At 33.5% G+C, this 26,929-nt stretch overlaps 3 protein-coding genes across 3 annotated transcripts; all 3 read right to left on the minus strand.

Moving 5' to 3' along the window:
- Positions 1-4,666: 4,666 nt before the first annotated feature.
- LOC145638647 (transcription factor bHLH14-like) lies at positions 4,667-6,307 on the minus strand. Its single transcript, XM_081689636.1, has one exon. The coding sequence runs from the start codon at positions 6,174-6,176 to the stop codon at positions 4,803-4,805; it is 1,374 nt and encodes a 457-aa protein (XP_081545762.1). The 5' UTR covers positions 6,177-6,307; the 3' UTR covers positions 4,667-4,802.
- Positions 6,308-16,601: 10,294 nt separating this feature from the next.
- Positions 16,602-17,282, minus strand: LOC145640714 (uncharacterized). Its single transcript, XM_081691945.1, has one exon. It carries the CDS (start codon positions 17,280-17,282, stop codon positions 16,602-16,604), a length of 681 nt encoding a protein of 226 aa, XP_081548071.1.
- A 240-nt stretch (positions 17,283-17,522) lies between these two features.
- On the minus strand, positions 17,523-21,560 carry LOC145638648 (rho GTPase-activating protein 3-like). Its single transcript, XM_081689637.1, has 5 exons — positions 20,808-21,560; positions 19,653-19,773; positions 19,428-19,547; positions 18,621-18,851; positions 17,523-18,299 (listed from the first exon to the last, which is right to left on the minus strand). The coding sequence occupies exons 1-5, from the start codon at positions 21,233-21,235 to the stop codon at positions 17,772-17,774; spliced, it is 1,428 nt and encodes a 475-aa protein (XP_081545763.1). The 5' UTR covers positions 21,236-21,560; the 3' UTR covers positions 17,523-17,771.
- Positions 21,561-26,929: the final 5,369 nt, after the last annotated feature.

Below are 26,929 nucleotides of genomic sequence, written 5' to 3' on the forward strand. Positions count from 1 at the left end.
CACACTGATATGCCTATATATATTGGTCTTAAATGATAAAGAGTTTAAGCCATTTTCTCCTAATTATTCTTATGAATTTAACATGGTATCAGAGTAGTTTAGATCTTGAGTTGTTAAAAAAAATTCACCCTATAAATGGGTTAGAAAATCAAACCAACCGGTGGGATTCATCAACCTTTAGCCATTTTTCATATTTTTATTTTTTTTTATTTGGTGTTCGATTTCTCAATAATAAGTGTTCAAAAAGGATCCTCAATTTTAATTTACAACTTAGATTTCGATAAGTTTAATTAAGTCCATATAACGTAAATTTAGATAAGTAATTAAGGGGAAAATTTCTCCAATTTCTATAGGAAACCCTAGCCTCTCTTTCCTCTCCTCTCTCTAAAACCCTAGCCTCAATTATTGAATATTATTGGAGGGGCTTCCATCGATTTTTATCGATGGAAAGCCCCAATCGTTTGTTTTTGTGTGATTTTTCTTTTGTTTTAGGTTTATAATAACTCTTCTGATCCTCTTCTAGGAGGAATTTTTCTCCCTCGAAAGACTGGGTTTTTCTTCTCTCTTTTGAGGGAGGATTTGCCTTTTTATTTCATGGATTGCTATAGAGTTGTTTCATGGGTAAAAATTTATGCGGGATTAAAAAAAAGAGATTATTTCGATTACAATCTAGCGAATCAGGCGGAAAATTTCTGCATGGCTACAACAGATCGATAGACCCCTCACCGATGAAGGCTGTAAATCACAGCGATATGAAAGAGGGTATAAAGAATGTACGATTTGTAATAATGATCGTAGCTTTGCTTATGGAATGTTTTTATTTGATTCAATTATTATGTATTTATTAGATCTAAATCTCTTTGTAGATGTCGTATGACTTTATTTATGAATCAATTTTATTTCAAAAAAAATAAAAAAAATTAAGGGAATAGAAGGCTTCTTAGGCTCTTGTTAGCTACTGAGTAGAGAATAATCAAGTGAGGGGTGTCAATTCGGTTAAACAATTCGGGTTTGGGTTGGGTTTATCAGTTTCGGGTTATAACGGGTCGGTTTATAACGGATTGAAATAATAAGTGGGTCGGTTTGGGTCGGTTTTGAAAATTATCGGGTCAGTTCGGTTTGGTTTTTTTAATTGCAGTTTCTATTCGGATCGGGTCCTTATCGGGTCGGGTTCTAGTCGGTTCGGGTCATAATCAATTTGGGTTGAACTGGGTCGGTTTGAAAACGGGTTTAGCCCATTTAATGTGGGTTTCGGTTAAAAACAGTTCGGGTCTTAATCAGGACGGGTCGTAATTGGTTCGGGTCATAATCAGTTTGGGTTTAACTGGGTCGGTTCGAAAATGGGTTTCGGTTCAAAATAGATCGGGTGAAATCGGGTCCAACCATTATTGTTTCGGTTATAATCGGTTTAGATTGAACTTGGTTGGTTTGAAAACGAGTTTACCCAATTTGAAACGGGTTTCTAATCAAAATCATATCGGGTTAAAATTGAGTCGGATGATTATCGAGTCGAATTAGTCAGATAATGGGTAGGAACGAGTCATGTTATAATCAAGTCAAGTCATAAATAAGTTGGGTTTATCGAGTAGTGGGTTGAAACAGATTAGATCATAAACATATTGGGTAACAGGTTGTAAATGACTCAGTCATAACGGGTTACGGTTTTTAAACGGTTTGGTCATAACGGGCTACGGGTCGTAAACGGTTCGGTCACAACGGGTTACGGATTATAACCGGTTCGGTCACAACGGGTTACGGGTTCGAACGATTTAGGTTTATCGGATTTTTATCGGGTTTTAACGGTTTTCGGTTTAAAACGGGTCGGGTTAATATCGGGTTTAAACGTAATCGGTTTGGGATGCTTTCAGTTTCGGGTTGTAATGGTTTGGCTTGATAACGGGTCAGGTTAGTAACGGTTTGCACAAATTCGGTTTAGTTCAGTTTCGGTTTGGAAAAAATTGGGTCGGGTCAGTTTTCGATTTCCAAAAAACGGGTTTTAAACAGTTCAGTTTCTTTTCGGATCGGTTCGAAACAGCCGGATTTAACGGTTCGGGTCGCTCTGAGTGAGACGCATTTTCAAACAAATGTACACTCAACACGCATGTATTTTACTATTATAATTTTATAAAGCTATTGCTAATTTGTTATTGTCTCAAATCATGTTTTATTTTGGGAAAAAATGAGTACATTCTAGAGAACGGATGGGTTTAATAATGCATTATTGCTGTTTTAGGAAAAAAACAAAGAGCAAATGTAATTTTAAATTATAATATTATATTATTATTACTGTAGTTAAAAGTTCAAATTTTTTTTTTTTTTTTTTTTTTTTTTTTTTTTTTTTTTTTTTTTTTTTGAAAGAAAGATAGCAAAGAAATGTCCAAATTCACCAAAGTAATGACACTTTAGGGAAAGGAACCCATACAAACATATTGTGTTTAGCTTATTTCATTTATAATATTTTTTGACGAGAATTTCATTTAATTAAAGTTATACTTTGTACTACAAATATAAGAATAATAAGTTCCATTAAGGGTCGGCTATCTAAATTAAATTTACAACTATTTATTTTTCTGTTTTATTCACCTATTATTCACTTACAAAGTTACAATGCATTCTCTTTACTTGAACATATAGGCACAATTAGACCTAAGCCTAGAAGCTTATATTTCTTTAAGAGGAACCAAACATACTATCCTAATTAATATGAACCTGGAATTATTAACATTTTTTTTTCTTTTTTTTTTTTGAAAATGTGTAGTTTGAGTAAATTTTATTACCCTTGATTGAACTTATATTTCTAAATTTATTAGAGCTTATTTATCATGGAATAAGTGAACAAAAGAGGTGGCAATAATATAACCTTAGTATTCATCGATAAGTTAAAATGGTGAAAAGAACATACCCGGAATTATGGTAAAAACAATTTCATTAAGTTCATCAGGTAAATGACAATTTAAACAATTTTATTAATTAAGGGTTCGTTTGGCATTACTATGGTTTTCTGTTTTTTGGTTTTTGGTTTTTTGTTTTTTAAAAGTATATGATATATGTCCCATAATGAATAAAAAATTATATAAACTTATTAAAATCATGATAATTTTGAAAACTGACAACAGAAAAGTGAAAACACCTTTTTCTTGTTTCCTGTTTTTGGTTTTTAAAAAAACAGGAAACTGAAAACCAAAAATCACTACAAAAAAAATGAGAATAGGCAACACTTAAGATTGCAACACTTACAGAAATGATACTCTTAGTAATCTAAAGCAACAATATTTATTTGTTACCTTGAACTAAAGTAACAGATAAAAAAGTGTTGTTCTAGAATATATAAGGCTACAGTCGCTTAAAGTGTTACCTTTTTCTAGTCTAAGACAACAAACATAATAATTGTTGCATGAAAAGATAACAATAACAAAACTATTGCTTGAAAATGTAACATTAATATCCATGTTGCCATCTACGACAACATTTATATTAAAAAGACAACATAATTTAAGATATTGCTTTTATGGCGAGTGTGTGTGAAGTTGGTGGTGAAGTCACCTTGTGACTTTGAGGTCACAAGTTCGAGCCCTACAACCTACTAAATGCTTGGGAGTGGCAGCATTTTTGAATTGTCTCCTTAGATGGCAACATTTTTCATTTGTTGTCTTTGTAAAAGTGTTGCCTTATGTATTATTTTACCTTGGTTTTCAAAATTGTTGCCTTTGAAAAAAAATGTGTTGCCTTATGAATAGACAACGGGGGCATATACTACGCCTCATATGTGTTGCATTAGCTACAAGGCAACACTTTTGTTATATTAGGCAATGATTTTTCACTGTTACCTCTGCTTTATTTTGTTGTAGTGAATGATGCCAAACAAGTCCTAAGTTCAAGTATATGATTATAAGATGAACCACACATGACCATAGTATATACGAAGTACTTCGTATTGGTAATTTCCTTATCAAAACAAGAATGGTATACACTTATACCCTCTCTCCCTAGTTACTATGGAGTAATTTACTATGACCATCACGTCAGTCTAACACGCTGAAGGCACATCAGACTATAACCATAGAATTGCACCACCCCACCTCACCGCAACCATAGGTTGTCGTTGAGAGATCGAATAATGATCGATTAATGATCGATTAAGACTAATTAGTAGCAATATATATAACCTCAAATTTTCTTTAGTCATTTGTATGATCATTATAATTACGTAAGCTAAAACAAAAAAAAAAGCATGATTTATAAAACAATTGCCTACGCAAATTGTAGTAATAATGCCTTTAAATCTACTCCGGTTTATATACACTTTATTATAAACCGTTTTCCTCATCTATTAAACGTAGGAATTACGATGCTTTGGTGTATTTTAGACACAAGTCTAGATGATCCAAATACCAACAGGTAGTAATTGTGATTATTATTTTTTAATTTGGTGAAAATAAACTTCATTATAAGTAGTTTATCAATAAACATTTATCAGCTAACTGTTAACGTTTATTCCTTACATCTTGTACTAAAACAATATATATGGAACTAAAGTTACAAATTGTACATTGATTTAGAAAGTTGATACATAATTTTGGGGGGTGGGGATTACATAAGGAACATAAAACATCACATTAGGTAAGCTACAAATTATAGCTATAGAGAAGAAGAAAATATTACATAATGAGACAAGTAATCAAAATATTTTTCATAAAATCATAAACATCACACCTTAAGTCCGCAATATTAAAGGAGTAGTACAAGAGAAAAAGAAGCATAGTTAAATTTAGTAAGAAAATGGAGCTATCTATATTATCTACTTACTGCATCCTACTAAAAATAGCAGCTTTCAATATAGCGTTACTCTTCAAGTCTTGTGGAACCTTAACAATCACAACATCTTGAAGCATCATCTCTTCAACTGTGGACACGCTTGCATGATGAACTTGCAATTTTAGCTGCTTAAACGCATTCATTAATCTTGCTGCTGGATGATTAACGTTCTCACATTGAACCCTAATCATCGCCTCATTTCCCAAAACCCTAACATCGATTTCGAGTGGTATCTTACTATTAAATTTGTTATTATTGCAACTAATCCCACTTGGACTACATAATCCGTTGTCATTAGTAATACTACTAAACATATTGCAATCAACTTTCATCATTTCAAGTTGTGATTCTAAGACATTTACTTTTTCTTTTAACTCATTTATATAGGACACCGCATCGGCCAATAAGGACGCCTTATCCATCCTACTCACCATAGGGACCACAGCCCGAAGCGCATAAAATCGACTATTCATTTTCTCTCTCCTCTGTCGCTCCGCCTCCACATGATTCACTACCGCAACCTGGCCTTCACGAGCCGAGCCAGGCCGCCTTCCCCTCTTCCTCGCCACCCGCTTCCGGCTTATAGGCTCGTCCGAGTCATCATATTCCTCGGACGGGCCCATAAAGCTGGCAGGTTGGGCTTGGTTGGTGTTAAATGCACCAACCAAGCCCGAGTCATAAAAGGAAATATCCTCACCACCACCCAAGCTCAACTCGGGCTTTGTCGGGCCGATATCAAAATTACTCAACGGGCCAAACAAAGAATGAACTTGCTGAATCAAAGCCCAGTTCTCTTCAATAACCTCGATGGACCCGAGCTCAAGAACCCCATTAGGCACGGGTATGCACACGAGCGTGTGCAGCCCGTGCGAATGGGCTTCCTTGGCCCGTTCACAATTATACAAACGAAGAGAATGGGGCCCACTTAACCAAACCAAAGAACCAGTAGTAAAAGCTTTAGCCAAAGTACCTGAACTTCCACACCCACTAGCTCTTTGCTTGAAAGGGTATGACTTGGAAGGTGACGTCATGTAAAACCACTCAGCATCAGTGACTACGTCATCCATGGTAGACCCACCATCATCAAAGTCATCACTATGCATTAGGTTGGGCTTCTTCTTGGGCCTTGTTGTTGGGCTATTGATGCCCTGAAAATGGCCCTCTCCCCAAATAAGGGAAAGTGAGCAACTAGGGTTGACAAAGTTGTTATTGTTATTTGTACATGTTTGCCAAAAGATGGCATAATTCCAGCAGTGTTGCTGGTTTTGTAATAAAAACTCGAGTTGTTGTTTAAGCGTTTGTGGAGAAGGTGATATCAAAGAAGACGATGAAGATGATGAGAATACCATATTTTCATCCATATTGACTTAATTAATCCTGTACTAATTATCACAATAAAAATGATTTTTTTTTTTTTATTATTTTTTAAAGGAAAAGAAATACTTGGTATTGGAAAGTGAAGGAGATAGATGATTGTGGGTTGAACAAGATATGTGAGGTGGTTACCCTATTTAAACCAAAAAAAAGGGTAATGGGCCCAGGACCGGGCCCTAGGTGGGCCTAGAACTTTATAGCATTATTAGAAGGGATAGGGAAAGGACATTGTTGGATGGAATATGGTACTATCACTACTACTATGTGGGTGGGATTTTTTTGGGGAAAATTCAAGATTATATTTACTACTTGAGAACTTTCTAATATTATATCATGAAATATTTTTTGTTTCATAAAAAAAACTTTCTATTTTTAAGGTTAGACGGAGAGCCTTTTTAGGGTAGTTGCATATGCGGGAATTTTCTATGGACGTGGATCATAGTTTAGATCCTAGTTAGATATGCCGTTGGACGGTTGGATGGCTTGGCCTCCACATACATGATACATGTGCTGATGTGCCTTCAAGTATTACCATATCCTTTTCGCCAAAATTAAAGGCCGCGTTATATGAATTGATATTTAAATTTAATTTAATATAATGTGACCGTGTTGTATGAATTGATATTTAAATAAATATAATGTGACCGCGTTAATTTCTTTAGCATGGTGAATTATTGTTTGATAGGTAAATAATACTCCGTATTTTATAAGTGGTATACTAGTATATGTTTGTTAAGTTAATGTCTTGCCGAACTAACACTTTACACCACTTATTATATACGAGTACGAAGTACTGTACTAATCTATCTTGGTTATTTTGAAAAAAAATTGTTTTTTGTTCAGACTAAATCAAGACTATGAGTAATATAGGTTTGGTCATCTATTGTTTAACAATTCACAAATTTGTTAGTGATACTTGTGTTGAGGCCAAGCTGGCCAACCAAGTTGTATACTCTCATCAAAACAATTCAACTATCAATATGTTTAAATTTAAGATTTTGAATTCAGAAACATGAAATATTCAAGTCCATTCATGTCTTCTTACCAAAAAATTCACAAATAAAGTAATGTGTTGACTCTTGACTCTTGAACGTAAGATGAGATACAAGAATGCCCCTTGTGAAGTGTGAACTTCCTTCCTCCCCTGCCCTGATCCCTTGTTCATAATTTGCTTAATAAATTACTCCATATATAAATAAATTTACATGTAGTAAAAACTAAATTAATTTACATCATTGTCTTTTAATTTAAAAAATACTTTCGTATATTATACTTTGTAATACTTAGGGTCTATTCAATTCAGCTTAATTTCAGTTCATTTCAGTTCACTTCCTAATTTCCTTCTCTCATATACAATTCATATAAGCTCTATTTAGTTCAATTCAATTTAGTAAATCGAAACAGACTCTTAATGTATGAAAAAAAAAAAAAAAAAAAAAAGGTAGGTAGAAAATGTTGTGCGCATTAGTAGGTTTTCTAGGAACCATAAAGTAAGGGCAAAAATGTCCTATTAAAATAAGAAAAATGTAGTTGTAAATGATAAGGATACATGCAATTCTAGAGTTAAAGTACAAAGTAGGGGTCTAAGTTTTTAAGTTTTTCACCTTTTGGGACCTGAGTTTTTTTTTTTCACCTTTTGGGACCTAGAGTTAAGAATTCGGCAAGTTAACTCACATTTAACTCACCTGAGAAAAACTTAGTCCCTTAGCACTCACTTTAGGGAAAAAATCATAATCCCTTCCTTTTAAAAAAAAAATACAACATAAATACTGTCAAACCAAAAAAACACAGGTGAATCGTTAATAAATTTAAAAAAAAATAAAGTTTTATAAAAAAATAGATGGTAATAATCTTCTAAAGATGTTGATTCCTTAACCTTATTGCAACTTCTTTAAAAAAAAATTAAAACTTAATGCAATTTCTCCTTCAGCATTTGGTCAGCCATCTTCACTATTCCCAGCAACCCCTACGACCTTCACCTCCCCAAAATCACCCAACCATTGCAGCACCACCTCCAAGTTCTCCAACCACCGTCCACTGCACAACGCATCCAGCAACCACAAATCGAACCAATTTCGATTCAACTATGTGTGTAGATTTCGTAGACTTTTACCTACTAATTACTTACTTTTTATGTGTGACTTCAACATTAATATAATTGAGACCTCGCTTAACTTGATATCTAATATATACATATCAAATACGGAAAAGCATAGCATAACCTATCATCAATAATCAACGGCTCTATAGATGGCGACCGATAGTCATGATATGTGACTAATTAATTACCTACTTAAAAAATGATAACCTGACTATAAACTATATACTACGTATGTATAAGTTGAAGTTTTCTTTTTCTATTATTACCAAGTTAAAAAGGTTTACTTCCTAAAAATATATAAATTGTCATCTTTTAATATGAAGCATAAGTTGAGATAAGTTTTTATTTATTAATTTTTACGTATAATTACAAGTATATAAATTGAACTATACTTTATTTTTTTTTACGGGAAATTCATTATTTTAACAATATATTTACAAGCTTATTTTGGTTTATTATTGTGTGTTTAGTTAGCGTGCTTGCAATTGTTTATCATTCATAATGTTTTCTAATTATTGTATATAATGAGTTAATGACAGTTGTGTTGTACACCATCGATCCATACTAAGCTACTAACCTCTCTAATTGTTAATATGTTATTGTACGTGCACTACCATCACGAACAACATTAAATTTTAGAAGAGAGAAAAATCTTTTAATAATTAGTGTTGAAGTTAAAGGAGAGAAAATATAAAAAATTAATAGCAAACTTTAGCCTTGTAATTAACCACATGTGAGAGAGAGTAATAAATGAAGGGAGTAAGTTTTTAACTAAGGGACTATTTTTTTTACTCACCTTTAGTTACTTTTGGTCGAAAATTGGACTATAGGTCCCAAAAAGTGAAAAAAAAAAACTGAGGACCAAAAAGGTGAAAAAATAAAAAACTTGGACCCCAATATTATACTTAACTCTGGAATTCTAAAACAAATACGATATTAACATTTCCTTGGACTTTTCTTCTGTCATTTTTGGAACTTTTAATTTTTAGGGTGGCCGGGTGGGGGAAAACCACAGTCCAAAGAGGTTCGTCATAAACTCATGCATTATGTTGCTTGCATCTGAAAAAATACATGCGTTATACATTTATAAGTACTAGTTGGCTGCTTATTGAGTCTATATATACCGATGAAGCAACAATAAATCTTAATTTTTGATAAACTGTACTTTATCCAATTATCTTTAAATAAAGAATAACAATTTTTTATGGAGCAAATCCAATACGGATACTTAGAGACTATTATCTCAAGCAAATTAAACACTTGGCAAGGTGTGATATGATATGTGATGGTCTTTTGGAAGCAAGCAATCCGTACTGTGGGTACCAATTTCACGTGAAAGACAGATACTGCACTGAAATGAAGTAAGGCTGTATGGAGTATGGACTAACGATATGATACTACTATTGCAATTACAATTACAATTATGTGGTCCTTAATCGTTTTCTTATTTTATCAACTTCGTTACTTGAATCCTTGCTAGGTAGTACACCATTACACCGTTGTACGACTAGTTTTTTTTTTAAACATGGTTGGTGGTGGACTAGCACTGGACGGTTGGTGGACTAGCTTAGCAGTGGACGGTGGTAGTGGTGGACTGGTGGTGTGTGTCCACACTCCACGGTTTAGGAGGAAAGGTCGGACAATTGCCTTTTTATTTTTTTAACCCATGATCTCTTTTAGAATTTATCAATCTAAGTGTTCTAAGATTGGACATGATTATAATTTGCTAATATACGAAGTAATATTGATAATATATATATATATATATATATATATATATATATATATATATATATATATATATATATATATATATATATATATATATATATATATATATATATATATATATATATATATATATATATATATATATATGGTATCTATATGATACTCCCATCATTTTTTTATATTCTGCTCGAGTATTTAAATACGTAAATTAAGAATATATTGAAAAATGTGAGTGCGTGTGTGTAAGATAAAGTAAGAGAAATAATGTATAGAGGTAAATTGTGTAAGAAAAAAGATGAATAAAGTAAGAAGAGAGAGTATGACACGATATAAGACTTTGCTCTCTTCACCTCATTATTATTTTTACTTAATTAAAATTATTTTTGGTCAACTAAAATTAGTTTTACTGATCCGTGTTTATTTTTTAATGATTTATTCTCTACTATGTATCTTCATTAAAGTTACTGATTTATATTGAACCTAACTTATTGTGAATAAACTGAATTTTTTTTTGGTGAAGATAACAATACCCCAATTATTATTATATTGATATGATATAAGAAAAAGTATTGTGTAGAACGGACTCAAGTGAGTCCAATCATACAAAAAAAAAAATGTTAGAAATTAGATAATAATGGTCAGATGTTAAATAATAATTATCAGAAATTAGATAATATTGGTCAAGTATTAGATAATAAGTATCAGAAATTAGATAATATTGGTCAAATATTAGATAATAAGTATCAGCAAAAATTAGATAATAAATATCATGAATTAGATAATATTGGTCAAGTATTAGATAATAAGTATCAGAAATGAGATAATATTGGTCAAATATTAGATAATAAGTATCAGCAGAAATTTGATAATAAATATCATGAATTAGATAATATTGGTCAAATATTAGATAATAAGTATCAGAAATTAGATAATATTGGTCAGATATTAACTTTATGTTGCTTTGGATGATCCCAAAATATGTAGTCCAAAGATGTTTTTTGATAATTAATATAAGCCTATTATCACCCACTCAATTAGATTACTGTATTACAAGTATAAGATGGTTCTAATTTTTCGATAATACATATCCAATCTATTTAATTGTTTTGTTCTTTGATGGATGTGGAAACTGAAACATCCGCATTTAATTAGTTGGTGAGTACTTGGCGTTATGTTAGCAGGATATGATTTCACAATAATAAATCAATTGGCTGCGAAGAGGTTGGTATCTGCGGTGGCAGCAGTCGTCGAGGTTTGCATTCAACATAGTCCGCCATTGAAGAAAAAGAAAGAAGCTTCTACGATGAGTAAGGATCCGAATGAGGAAGAGAGAGAAAATGTAAAAAAAAAATGGTGATGAATGAAGGATTGTAAAAATGGAGGAGAGATAAAATCGAGGTGGTGTGTTTGAAGGTTATAAACTAGACTCGCGTGAGTTCGTTCTACGCGGATTGTAAAAATGGAGGTGGTGTATTTGAAGGTTATAAACTAGACTCACGTGAGTCCGTTCTACGCAAAACATTCTCATGATGTAATGGTTAGGGGGTTGTTGAATAACGTAGTTAAATCTGTCAATTCATTATTTTAATCATTTTACGAGGATTAAGTAATTAAATATTGTATTAGTTTACATTATTTTTTAAAAAAAAATTACTCAAGAAGATATTATGAAACTTAACAATAAAACACTTGTTTTTAATATGGAGTACGTTATTGTCGTTATGTAGTAGTAAAAAAAAAAAAAAAAAAAAACATACTCAATCAAAATTAATAAATTTTTATTTTAAAATTATTACTCGTAGGCTCGTAGCAATATGGGTGTGGGTACAGAAGAAAACATTTGAGATTAAACAAAAAAATACCTTGTATAATGAAAAGCGAGTTAGTTGTTGATCCCTACGACATGGGTATTTTTGGTTTTGTTAAGGAAAATTCACTGAACTTAGGGCCTGTTCACATTTACTTAATTTCATTTCAGTTCAGTTCAGTTTAGCTCCAATCATTTCAGTTCAGCTTCAATCAGTTTAGTTCAGTTCAGCTCTTAATTTCCCTCTCTCATAAAATATTCATTTCAGCTCAATTCAGTTCAGCTCCGATCAGTTCAATTCAGCTCCAATCAGTTCAGTTCAGTAAATGTGAAAAAGATAGTTGTGGCAATATCATCCAAACCCGATGGATAACCATGCACCCGATCCAAATATATGGATGAAAACCCGAACTTAAGCGGATGACGGACGGATGATGGATGGATCGAGTGACAGATTGGGTCAGATATGGTTGATGATACATTCAACCCATCACCCGACCTATCCATCCACCCGTTAAATTATATATAAAAAAAAATAAAAATAAATACTTTTTTTAATAATTTAATGTCTATTGTAGTGTTAGAAATTGTCATTTGTTTTAATTTAGTAAAAAAGGAACAAGTATTAGAAAGATGTATCAAAGTTTTAATAAAATTGATCATTTTTTTTTTTCTATTCTTGATTTTAAGGATTTTTTTTGTAAATTACCACCCTAAAATTTAACATGTGTTGAAATAACCTCCCATTTTTCTTGAAATTAAGAATAACCACCCATATTTTACAAAATTGTAGGTTTTACCACCCATACCTATACTCCGACCAGTTTTTTGAGCATGTGCCCCACAATTTCATTATGAAGAACCCTAATTTTCAATTCAAGTTAAATTGAATGAATCAAACAATGATTACATCATTAAATTCCTAATAAAACACATTCCAAATAAAAAATATTGTATAACTTGAATTCTACTTCATTAAACATTGCAAAATAAATAAAATAAATAAAAATTTAGTGTGATCTTCAATTACCTTGCTATACAAATTGGTGTAAAAAAAATTTAAGTGCATTCTTTAAAAGATTCGCTTGTCAATTTGCAAAACTTGGAGTAAAAATTAGTAGAATTTGTGGAATAAAGAATTTTAAGTTTGGGAGTAATCGAGAAACAACTTTTATAAAAATAAAAAACCGCCGTTATGTGGGGCCCATGCTCGAAAAACTGGTGTCGGGTGGTAAAACCTACATTTTTTGTAAAATATGGGTGATTATTTTTAATTTAAAAAAAAAGGGTGGTTATTTCAATACATGGTACGCTTTGGGGTGATAATTTACAAAAAATCCTGATTTTAATTATGAAAATGAAAAGTTTTATTTATATATTTATTTCACCCAAATTATCACCTGATCCACCCGATTCATTCATGGATGATGGATGGATCGGATGTGGGTGAAAAAAAATTAGGTGATGGATGGATCGCTAGTGGATGGAGGCGGATGAAGCATCACCCGACCCACCTCCGATCCATTGCCATCTCTAATCTTTGATAGGTGTTACTCCCTCCGTGTTTATTTAAGTGTTACACTTTTCATTTCCGGTCGTGTTTTTTAAGTGTTACACTTCTTTTGTTTTGGCAAAAAATTACATTAAAATACTATATCTCTCTCCTCTCAAGGTCCCCACCAAAACCCTACTTTTTTATTATATCTTTCCTCTGACATTCATTATTTTTCAATAAACTATTAACCCCACTATCTTTCTTTTACAATTTTTTAATACTCTAAATACCCCCACTAACCTCATAATTTATTTAAGTCAATTAAATTGTCTAAAACTATGTACCGGTCAAACTGTAACACTTAAAAAACACGGAAGGAGTACAATTCATTTTAAATAAAAGAAGAACTACTTACAGTGTACCGGTCAAACTGTAACACTTAAAAAAAACGGAGGGATTACCATTCATTTCAAATGAAAGAAGAACTACTTATTAAAAAAAGTTCACTAGTTTAAGACCAAAGGAATAATATTAAATTGTACTCAAGGGAAGGAAGTTCTAGTTCTAGCCTTCTAGGTATATATGAATGCGCAAAACTACAGTTTGTGTAGCAAAACAAAACGCACAAAGGTCACTTTTAATCTTTTATCAAGATCAGAATTGTTATTTGTCCTTCACCCTACAAAAAAAAAAAAAAAAAAAAAAAAAAACAAAAAAAAAAAAATTGTTATCTGTGGACCACCCTAATTTAATATCCCAACGGATTGTTCATTCGTTCATCCCCCCTTGTATCTCAGTGTCTGGTCTGTTTCCAAAAGTCAAAATCTTTCTGTTCATTACCGTACTTGAGCCAACGTTGCATACTTGTGCTCGTAATATTAAATTGTAATATTAATTAAATTTAATTACATTGATTATATGATTAAAAGTACTCGTACTGTATTAGTAAAATACTTGAACATGAATTGAACAAATTCCATAATATCTCTAAAATGGTACAGTAGTACTTAATTAATAACATATGCGTGAGAATATTTGGCTATAGAGGAACAAACGAGCAGTTAAATTGTGAATTTATCATTGCATTCACAATTCCACTAGCTTGCAATTATGTTAAAAATAAAACATTAATTTCAATTATACAATACATACACTCAAGGGAATGTAAATATAGAATAATAGATGACATCAATTGACAAAAAAGGTTAGGTATAATAACTAAAGGCAGTAGCTATATTTAGCTTCTTTTTCATCTTAATTAGCATGAATTTTCTTACGTTTATAAAATTTGTATTCCATATAATATAATAAGTATGAGTATTTCGAAAACTTACTTAAATGTATTCTCGTAATTTGTATTTACGTGACTCTCTAAAAACTCGGGGAAAAACTCCCCTTTATATAAGTATATACTACGTATTTAAATTATACCAGTATTAGATTTTTGGTGGGCATGCTGAATTTTAAGTCACGTGCTAAATTAAAAACCAGATACGGAGTATCGTAATCAAAGTGTAAAAAGATGGATACCTTGCCTTCTTGGTTAGAGTGACGTCACTGCGTCAGAGAAATTTGTGACGTCATTTAGTTACAAGACATTTGCCAGCTAGGCAACGTAGGCACCCTGAATCCTGATAAGGAAAGCTAAACCTCTACCACCCACATTGGTGCATTTACTATCACAATTTTTGTACTCATCACAATAGATAGTTAGATACCACAATTTTAACTGTTTAAATGGCCAACATTTAGGGCTTGTTCTCATTGACTGAACTCAGCTGAATTAAACTAAATTAAATTGAAATGACTATTTTATAAGAGAAGGAAATTATGAGCTGAACTGAATTTCAACGTATGAAAACAGACCCTTAGCCATTGTTTGATTGACATGAAAAATAACTTCCTACGGAAATGTGTCCATTTTAATTACATATCCTAATCTGTTTCAAATTATTTTTACATAATATTATGGAGTACAAAAATGTAAATAGTTTCTCATTTATTAGTCTTGATTTAAAATCTTTCCAACCAATACAATTACACATAACACTAGGAAGATATGGTTTCTCAATTATTAGTCCCAATTTCAAATCATTCCAACCAACACAAATACACAACAACACATTACACTAGGAAGATAGTGCATATGTCCTCTCTAAAATGATTCATTTTTGTACCCTTGTGTGTAAATGGCTTTCAAAAGTTTATACTAATCGACTATTCGTACCATGGTCCATTTTGACACTAAACTTCAAAAAGTTGAAGTCAAGTTGTAATGAATTAATTTTCATAAATATACTTTATTATTATTATTATTATTATTATTATTATTATTATTATTATTATTATATCTAAAAAACAGACATTGTCATACAATTTAGAAAAAATAGTGGGAAACCGAGATACAATATGTGTCCCCACTCCTCTAGGTATAGCAAATCATACCCTTAGTAAAGATATATATATGAGCAACAACACGTGCCCCAATGTCTTGAGTTTTCGAGAACTTCTAAATCCGTTTTAGCAATGCAACCGCCTCATTCTATAATTCCCCAAGTGAAAATAAAGAGAAAGAAAGGAAGCCATATCTAATTGCGTACTTGACCCGATTCCGATTAGCCGCATCAGCCACAACCCATCCGGGAACAAAGTCAGATAACCCACACTGTGTCAAAGGAGAAGACCCTATCAAGTCAACAGGTCACGTGTACCAATTCTCGCATTAGCATCAGGCCACATCATTATTTAACATCTTATTCTCGCACCAGCATCGCGCCACATCTTCATTTCATGTCATGATGAACTAAAATACATACAAAGGGATTTGATTCATTTGAATACTGAACCTCATTAAAGAAACCAGAGAATAATCTAGTAAAATATGGTACAAATCAATAGTTTTGTGAGTTGTGACACTCTAGTACTCTACCTTAGGATTTGGAGGGTGACTACAACACCTGGTATACTAAATTACTGGTAGGCAAGCATCCAGACTTGTAGCGCCTACGGTCCAGCGGTACCCAAGCCCACTTCTATTCTTACCTCAATAAAGCCCAAGCTGCCCAACGCCCCCAACCTATTTTTAATTTGACTTACATTATTTTCTTTTTTAATTGAATTGTAAACTTGGCTATTGTTTTTTTTTTTTGACACCAATCAGAGCTTAGCTTTTTATTACGTCAACAAAGATTTAAAGTCATTACAAATCGCCCCATGAATTTCCAGGGGATACTCTTCTAACCAAACACAATAATCACTAAAAGTACTACTTAACTTAGCTAAGCTATGAGCACACCATTACCCTTTCTTCTAACAAAGGAGAAAGAGCAAGAAAAACATTGGCTAGCCAATCGAAGGATGTCACTAACCACATTCCCAAAAGCACTCGGCATAATGATGCCCTTCTTCATATGATGGAATAGCTTCAAGTTGTCAGTTTCAAGCACCATATTTCTGAAACCAGCTTCAAGGGCAGTCAAGAGACTTTGCCGCAACGCAATTGCTTCACCCACCTCTACCTCAAAATTGCCTTTCACCTTCGAGCAGAAAGCCAACAACACAACCCCCTCCGCATCCCTCAACACGCCTCCCACTCCTAGCTGCTGATTAACGCCCAGATTTGCATCCGAGTTCAGCTTATACATGTCCCTGGGGGGAGCTTTCCACACAGAGTTCAGCATTTGGCTCGGCTTACTCACAGAGGCCACTTTCATCGCTTCTTCATACTCTCCCACCAATCCCACTGCCTTATGTATTATATCGATCACATACCTCGATTTTTTCTCGAAAACCCAAGCGTTACGTTGCAGCCAAACTCTCCATGCCAAACACCAAAATAAATCCCACCAATGAGGATCCTTTATTTTTTCACTCATGCTAGCACACCAGCTTCGAAGGCAGCTTGCTACCACCTCATTCGGATCAAGTCTCAGCACTGAAAAGTTAATGTTTATACCCATAGTATTTCCTGATCAATCTCCCAATGTACATATTAAAAATTTAAACATCATAGTAATTTTATTAGTTGAGAGTTGAAACTTTCGGAGCATTAATCTAACATAATTTTGCTATAGATGAAGAATTATTCTGTATCTGACTATATGTACCATTATTCACCACTGTCCGACTGTCGTCTGCCCTTACCAAAAACAAATACTTTGTTCACAGCTCATTCATGTAATCAGTAAAAGAAAATATAATTATGATAAACAGTTATTGATTATAATATGTAATAAAAATCACAAGTATGATGGAACAACCAGGTTACAACACAGTAGTATGAACTAAGATTATTAACCTAAAACCCTTGGGTTAGATCCTACTGGAAACAAGCTCACAAAAAATGAAACTAGAAGAAAGCACCACAAATTAAAGAATTTTGTACGCAAATCCTAGAGTAAGATATATTGTCATGGTCACACTTTATACTGAGTGATGATTACTGTCCCTCATCTACTATTTACAATCCCAACTTCAGCTGTTTTTTTGGTAGGTTTACTCAACTGGAAAACAGGATGCCTGCAAAGTTTTTTCACACCCTTTTTGAAGTTTAATCTTTCCAATATCCCTTCCACTTCTCTATCTTCATCTTCAGACTCGGCAACCATAACAGGAGAACTGTCACGTGTATTTGAGCCACATGATTTATCTTCTATGTTCTTATTTTGAGATTTATGATGTTTTCTTTCAGGACTGAACTCTAGTCGGTCTAAAGTGACACTTCTTGTAAACTCTTTGCTGTGCACTTGATCACAAGAACTTGCTGTGTTGTCCTGCTGCTTCTCAAAAATCATTTCTCCTATTGAAACGGATTTATGGGGATTGCTGGTAGGGGTGTTTGAGGTGTCGGAACATGATGACAACATCCTTGCATTCTCTGCAGCGTCTTCTCTTGATTGGACGGTTTTCACAATCAATGTTTTGAGGAAATTCATCACTTGTACGGCGTGGATCAATGCTGTCAATGGATCAGCCATCTGCAAAGCACAGATAATTTAGCTGTAAGAGTTACAATAAAATAGGCATGTTTTGAAGGTAAAACATGGACCAGGCATTGGCCAAAAAAGGCCTATTCGGGGCCTGGGGATTGGGAAGGCCTTGAAATATACCCTTTCATGTTATAATTCCTAAGCCAATTCGAAAAAGATGCGCTAAATCAAGATGAGCTTTGGGGAAAAGAATCCAAGATCATAGACTTATTGCCTCAATAAGCCAGCATTATTGGCAGAAGATGGAACTATGGCTGTCAACAAATTACGGGGAATTCAGATTCAGAGTTAAAAGGAGAATAAGTTCACCTGAGTCATGTTTGGCGCAAAGACCATGGCAATATTCCGTGCATTCATCTTGTTATGATGTTCATACTGCACGACATCTGCCATCAAATTGATGGCCCAGTCAAGGACTGCAGCTTCCATTGGCGGAAGCAATTTTACAAGTTGAGTGCACTGATCTTCTGTATTGCAGTGCATTACCTGTTCTGGTGTAAGACAATCAAGCACTCCTTTTGGCAGTTCTCTAAACCAGGCCTGCAGTACCAGCAAATAATATGAGGTATGTTAGCCAAGTGTATTTATTTTGTCCAGTTAACCCAATTATACTTTGTTATTGATGAAATAATCACAAAGTCAAGTTATCCTAATCCCTAGGTAGCTGTGGAAGGACTTTAATTTGTTCTCTATTTAGTTTATTCTTGATCTGGAGAGCAGTTGGTTGAGTAGAATTAGTCCCTGCGAAGAAGCTAGAGGAGAAAAGGAGTGAACCCAACCCAACCAATGGGAAACCAGGCACCGAATTGGAATTCAAGGTTTGAATGTGGGATCTCTACCATATAATCCCCACATGATTCTCCTGTCCTCCATACTTATTTTTGAAATGGATGAAACTAAGACAACCTTAGACATGTTTACTGCTTCTACAACGGCCAATAGAAACAACACAATGTTTGTTTGAACCTTAGCTAAGTTAAAGACATTTATGTAATAAGAATGATGAAAGAATTGGAGTTAACACGACTCATATAGCAGCAGCCAGCAGGTGAAGATGAATAAGCAGAGCAGCTGCTAATCTGCAAATGTAAATCAATCACTAAATTAAGTAATTACCTTTATTAGTCCTGCCAAACAATGAACATCAATTGCTTGTGGAACTACCCCTTTGTTCAATTGACTCCGAACACTCTCTTCATGGCTATTTTCAGCAGTGATACGAAAAATTCCTTCAGCCTACAAAAAGGAGGTGATGAAAAACAGAAACATGTCAACTGTTAGACTGGGATCAACTAATACTTGATCACATCACTTTTTAGACTTATAATTCCATAAACATACTTGAAGGCCTCCTTCCTCGTATAGGCGCTTTTGCATCATAAGAAGTATATTCGGCACACTATTCCCTCGCTCATCAATAGAACATTGCATTGACTGAGGAGACACACCAAATACACTGGCACTGGATAACACCAGAAAATCCAAATATCAAGATAATGCACAAAATATATAGCTTAAACAAGAAAAAGAACATTCACTGCAAGTCTGCAACCATCAGTCAAGACTAGAAACTGCCCTATGCATTGACAGCAAAAGTGCAATAAATTTGTAGTTAATGGGGAAAATATTGTTTCATAATTCTCTGAACAACAAGCTAGCAGTTCAAGAAGCTTATCCTGTTATCTAATATGACAATTTATCTGACAATCTAAAACTGCCTTATTTAGAGTTCTTTAACATTAAACATTCCCCAGCCAAATACAACTTATCTATCTGTATAACCAACACGACTTACCACCTACCAAGCACGCCGTTAAAGTTATCACTCCAATTGTTCACCTAATCATAATTGAGCTAGGGAAAGGGAGCAAGAGGGAAGAGGAAAAAATTGAAGACCTTCGCATAAAAGAAGACTCAAACGGATTAAAATAGAAGCTCCAACACATATTCATTTTCGGAATGACAGAACGAATCGAGGAACCCAAAAGGAAGGAACTCCCTAGCTGAATTGCCAAAAGCTCCTGGAACAAACAGTGCACAAAGGATTTCTCTAACTTGTACAATATTCCTAACCCATGAAAACCCCACGTTGATGCAAAGTATCCTTCATTCTTAATTATACTCAATTCTTGGCTATTTCTTAAAGCATACTTAGCAAGTCATACCAATTACAATTTACACATTTACATCATCTTTAAGCTATCATATTCGCACGAAATTGAACCTAGACGTAATTAAAAAGGGTGCAAAACATACATTTCAAGTAATTTTGATACAAAACCCTTCAAATTCACCTTGCTTGAGTTACTCATATTCATCTTTATATAAACAACATTAAAATTCAATTCTTGCAACAATCAACATACATTATTAATCTTCAACATTGATTCAAATCTAGAGTTATAATTCACCAACTAAAATTAAACATATCACCCTCCAAAAATAAATAAAAATTCAACAAAACAGATCTCAAAAATTAAAGAAAGTAAATCTGACCTTGCACTAGGAACCCTTTGAAGAATATCAGGCTCAAATTCATCAGGCAAACCCAGAAATCCCTTAAAACGATCAAAAGTAACATGAGAAATATGCCTAACATTTGTTGGACAACTAATTTCCAAGGAAGAAACATCATTATCTTCTCTCTCAACACTACAAGTCACTAACAGTGATTTTCTAAGTGCCGCCGCCATAAACGTAAGAATTGGAAACTGCCCACTTCCATTTCCATTCTCCCTCCTACCATTTTTATCAAAACCTGGGCTTATTAATGGCGTTGATATTGGGTCAAATTCATCTTCATAATTCCCTTCTTCTTCTTCCTCTGTTTCTTCTCCTTCTTCTTCCCAAACAGAGGAACTCGGGGGCGAGTCAACTGAGTCGCACCCGAGTCGACAAGACTTGGATCGGAATAAAAGGGTCATGATGTTATGCTATGTTTGTTATGTTGTGGATTGCAAACAACACCATAACATCACTGGAAAAACAGCGAAGAAATTCTTTTATAATAATATTATTATGAATTGACAAAGGTAGTGTATAATATAAGAAATGAATAAATAAATGAATGTTTGATTAAAGATTTAAAGGAGGGGGTTGCTTGAAAAAGAGGAATGAAGAAGATTGAAATGTAATGGAATAGATGAGTTTTTGGAGAAGAAAACAATAGACGAAAAAGGTTAAAGAGTTGGTTTTTGGAAGTTATAAACAACAAAAGAAAGTAAGTGGGGAATTTCTGGCTAGTGTAGCACTACTGCAAATCCGTGACTCACTAATAAATTACACTTCGTCCGTCCTATAATAGTATAATACATTATACAGAGTACAATATATATACTCCGTAATTATATACCCGTATATTTTTATTTTTCATAAATTTTCAGTAATAAAGACTCTGTTAAAAATGTTTCTTGATAAAAACTATGTAAAATAAAACAGACATTATACGATATATTATGATAATGAAGGATTATTAATGGTAGAGTAATAAAATTACAGATGGACATTAGTGATAGTGGATATGTGAAGCAAAATGGCAACGAAATGGAGAATGTGACATCTCAAAATAGCTGTATATGAACTTGTTGTACACATGTACTCGTATTAGTAAAATAATGTCTAGCATTCAGTGTAAATCTTGATTTAATATTGTAAGCAAAAGTCCTAGTCATGGGACCATTTTTTGAGAGTACCTTATGTGTTACCTTAATTGTGATAGTGTCATATTAAAGTGTGAAGATATCTACCATATACTAGTAATCATTGTTCCCACTATTTTCTTGTGAAATGCAATCCATTATTTTTCACTCCGTAGATTTTAATCTAGCTAGTCGACTACTCATAGCTAATAGGGTTTAAGTATTTAGGTAATAACAACCGTAACTAAGTATTTGGAGAATAATATCCTACTATAATTACATTTGATTTATGTTTCTTCCCTTAAAAGAACTTACGATTTACGAAGTATTATTTAAGGTTTCAGAAGTTCATAATAAAAAAAATATATCCCTCTTGGGTTGTAAAGGAATTCAAATATAATTGAAAATATAGTTTATCGATTAGGGGTATTTGTATTTAAGATTTTGTACGTGAAAGGACGTTATCAACTTACATTGCCTAATGCCTATATATATTAATATTATAGAATAAGTTGAATTAAATGATCATGTGCTTACAAGTTTAGAGGCAAACCTTAATATATACACCGGCCTACTACAATTCACTTATATGTATAAGAACTCGGCTTTTAACCCAATTTATTTTATCTACCTTATATTTTGGGCAATTTTATCAACCACTTAATTGTTGGCCGATTTATGGTGCACTTAATGTGTTATCACTTAATATTATTTATTGATATTAACTACATGTGTTTAACTACGTACCTATCAAAATAGCTATTATTCATTAGATGAATAAGGACGTTTGATCTAGTAATGAATTAACAGCCAAATTAAGCTTTTGTCTCCAATAAACATAAGTAGGGACCTTAATTTTGAGCCATAATGTATGTACAAAACATAACTAACATGTATTTTCTTATTTATATTTAAGTTAAGAGAAGGAATCATATGTTTCTAGCTTAGCTAGCAGTATTCTAGCTAAAACGATAAAAGAAATTTGTAATGTTGGGAATCTAGACAATACTTTAGTATGAAGCAACAAATAAAATGTACAGACGAGCATAATGAAAGAATAAATTAATTAAAGTAAATAAAAGCTTCGTTTTTGTTCTCTTGTTGATGTGATTATCTTAATCTTATTCATTTTAGTCACTAAATTCCAAATTAATTAAGAAGACAAATGCACATTAAATTAATGATAAGTGAAAGAAAGTTTATTAATAAAACCAAATTAATTTTACTATATATTGACTAGTATTTTGTCACGATTTATATACTAGATGAACTTATAATATAAATATGAATCAATGTAATGGGTAATAGTTAGCCGACCAACCATTGATTCATGAATTATGAATAAGGAATCTAGCAAAAAAGTAAGGATGTTACAAGAACTGGATCCATGCATAGGCGACAAAGAACGACATGGGCATTTTTATAGTTATGTAAAACTGCTCGATCTTCCTATTATTTATACGTCCTAATTTAAAATTCTTGACAGTCAATTTATGCTGTTTCTCATGGAAGCTACGCCTTTGCCATGCAATCGTGTAATCTGATGCATGTATTGTAAATCTGTATCAATAACTCATGCGACTATGAGGCTATGAGAGTGAATGATTGATTGATCGGACCTACACGTTAGTACGTAAGAATTAGTTGTCTTATAAAAAGAATGACTAACAAATAAGATTTATGGATACTCCACACATTAACTAAGGATTTTAATTAAGACGAAATTTTATTAAGCTTATATATAATATATGAAATTGTGAATATATGCAGTTGATTATAGTGAAGCTTTTATTATTTGATAGTGAACACGTGTATGTTTCATGTGTCAAAATATAAACAGAAATCAAATGAAGTAGCATAGTTTGTTCCTTTATAAGACACATGTAAATAGAATTGCAAAAGAAGTAGCTTTCAAGCCACCCTAAGTATAATTTCCTTTCCCTTAAAAATAGTGTGTTGTTGGCTGGAAATTTTGGAGGAGACTTCCAGTTCCACCTGGTTCATCAATTCTAGCTCAAACTCTCAAAGGCTGATTTATACAAGTATATAAAATAATGTGCCTTGATTTTGAGTTACTACTTTCAAATGATCAAAGACAATCAACCTACCATTGAGTGAAAAAGTTTAACACCACTCCTTTTTTAGAAGAAATTGTAGGGATCTATAATTCGTATGTACGATTCATGTTTGATAACTTTTCCATTCTTTAATTCATCTATACTTAGTATTTAAAAACACAAACCACAAATCTATATTAAGTCACATGTTACCATAATCACTCATATGCCACATGTCACCTCTCTTAATCCTTTCTTTCTAAATTCCCATTTTAATATAAAAACAAAATATATAAATAATGTTTGAGCCTTTAATCTTTATGCATTCTAAAACAGTAAAACTTACAAATTTAAGTAAGAAAATTAAGTGTTTCATATTCAATATAATAAATTAAAGTAAAACTAATTAGTGTTCATTATATTAACAATAAAATAGTTTTTTCATCTCCTAAACTTAAATATAACTTAAACCAATGTGTCATTTCATTCCCTACAATATCTATGTATATATACCTAACTAAATTCCACAACAACACCGACACTTTTCAAGAAAAATAACCTAAGTAACAACCCGTGCATCGAACGGGTCAAAAGGCTAGTTAAATCAAAAGTAATAAACCGTATTATTGAGATATTATCGTATATTAGGAGATTTGATAGAATATTTCCTTATATTTATCTTTTATATTTTAGTTAATTCCTGATATCTTTGTAACTCTATATATTCCCAATGTTTTTCAATGAGAAGGCAAGCAATTCTATTCCAATTATTTTCTATTCTTCTCTATTTTATCATGGTATCAAGAGCAGGTTAATTTTTTTTTTTTTTCCCCTTCAAAATCACAACCATGGCCGGTGGTGAGACATCACCTTCGTCCCCTTTACCTATAATTGTGGGTAATGCAAATATTCATGAAAATCATCTATATCGTCAATTTGATGATACTTGTTGGATTATAGATACCGGAGCTACTCATCATGTTACCGGCAATAAATCTTGGTTATTTGACACTCGTTATATTGAATGTCCCGTTGGATTGCCGAATGGTGAAAGTGTTTTTGCTACTTTGGAAGGATCGGTCAAATTATCCGATCAAATAACTATCTCTGGAGTCCTTTTTGTGCCACATCTTAATTGCAATTTACTTTCCGTTACACAACTCAGTGATCAATTAAATGTTGTTGTTCAATTTAACTCATATATGTGTGCTATACAGGACCGACTAAAGCAGCTGATTGGAACGGGAATTAGGCGAGATGGACTATATTATTTCTTTGGCAAGTCGAATATGGTGCAACGGGTGTCTGTGGTTGAAGCAATGTCAGATTTGGAGCTTTGGCATAGAAGAATGGGGCATCCTTCGGAGAAAATAGTTAAGTTACTTCCGCACATTAGCAATAAAAGTAGTTTAAATAAAGGTTGTGAAGTATGTTTTCGTGCTAAGCATCCTAGAGACAAATTTCCCTTGAGTGAAAATAAAACATCTAGAATTTTTGAGAAAGTGCATTGTGATTTATGGGGTCCATATCGACATGTTTCTTCGTGTGGGGCTCGTTATTTTTTAACTATTGTTGATGATTATTCAAGAGCTGTGTGGATTTATTTGTTGATTGATAAAACCGAAGTTTTTCAGATGTTTATGGCGTTTGTTGCTATGGTTGAAAGGCAATTTAATCAGACAATTAAAATTGTTCAGAGTGATAATGGAACCGAATTTAATTGCTTGATTGATTTTTTTATTGCTACTGGAATTATTTTCCAAACTTCTTGTGTGGGAACCCCTCAACAGAATGGGAGAGTTGAACGAAAACATAAACACATTCTTAATGTTGGGAGAGCCTTGAGATTTCAAGCAAAATTGCCTATTTATTTTTGGGGTGAATGTGTTTTGGCCGCCGCTCACTTAATAAACCGAACTCCAACCCCTATTCTTCAAAACAAAACCCCATTCGAAATTCTCTTTAATAAAACCCCTTCCTTTGATGCTATTCGTACCTTTGGATGCTTGTGTTTTGCTCATAATCAAAAGACTAAGGGGGATAAGTTTGCTAGTCGGAGTCGAAAGTGTGTATTTTTGGGGTATCCGTTTGGGAAGAAGGGATGGAGGTTATTTGATCTTGAAACTAAAGAGTTCTTTGTGTCTCGTGATGTCAAATTTGTGGAAGAAATTTTTCCGTTTGGTTGTCCGGATGACATTAATATTGATGTGAGTATGCATGATATGTCGGTTGATGTTCATAGCGATTTTTCGGAAATTTTTGAGGATGTCGAAGCCTATGCATACAATGAGGCAGCCCACTCCGCAACCCCCTTGCGGCAAAATGTTGCTGGCCACAGGGGGGCCGCGGAGTCCACTGCCCAGCACAATGAACAGCAGCAGCAAGCTACTGCCGTGGCTACCCAACAGCAGCAGCAAGCCACTGCCGAGGCTGCTCAACAGCAGCAGCAAGCTGCTACTGCCGAGGCTGCAGCACAGCAGCAAGCTGCCACTGCCGAGGCTGCAGCACAGCAGCAAGCTGCCACTGCCGAGGTTGCCCAGCAGCAGCACCATGCTGCGTCACAGCAGCAGCAGCTTGCTGGGGCACCGCAGCACACTCCAGCCACACAGCAGCCAGCCACTAGCAGTATACCCGTAGCCCAACAGCCCGATATGGGTCGCGGTTTTCGAGAAAAATACCGGTCTGTTAAGCTTCGTGATTTTGTCACTCACTCGGTCTTTGCCAATAGTCCATCTCCGTCTTCCAATCAGTCTTCAGGTACTCCTTATCCTTTAGCACACTATATACATTGTGACAAATTTTCTGTGAATTATCGGAAGTTTATTTCAGCCGTTGTTCAAACTAAAGATCCGACAACTTTCAAAGAAGCTATGCAATATGAAGGATGGCGTAAGTCAATGAATGAAGAAATTCGAGCTTTAGA

This window comes from Chenopodium album, chromosome 7 (genome assembly GCF_948465745.1).
Source record: "Chenopodium album chromosome 7, dcCheAlbu1.1, whole genome shotgun sequence".
Taxonomy (NCBI): Eukaryota; Viridiplantae; Streptophyta; class Magnoliopsida; order Caryophyllales; family Amaranthaceae; genus Chenopodium; species Chenopodium album.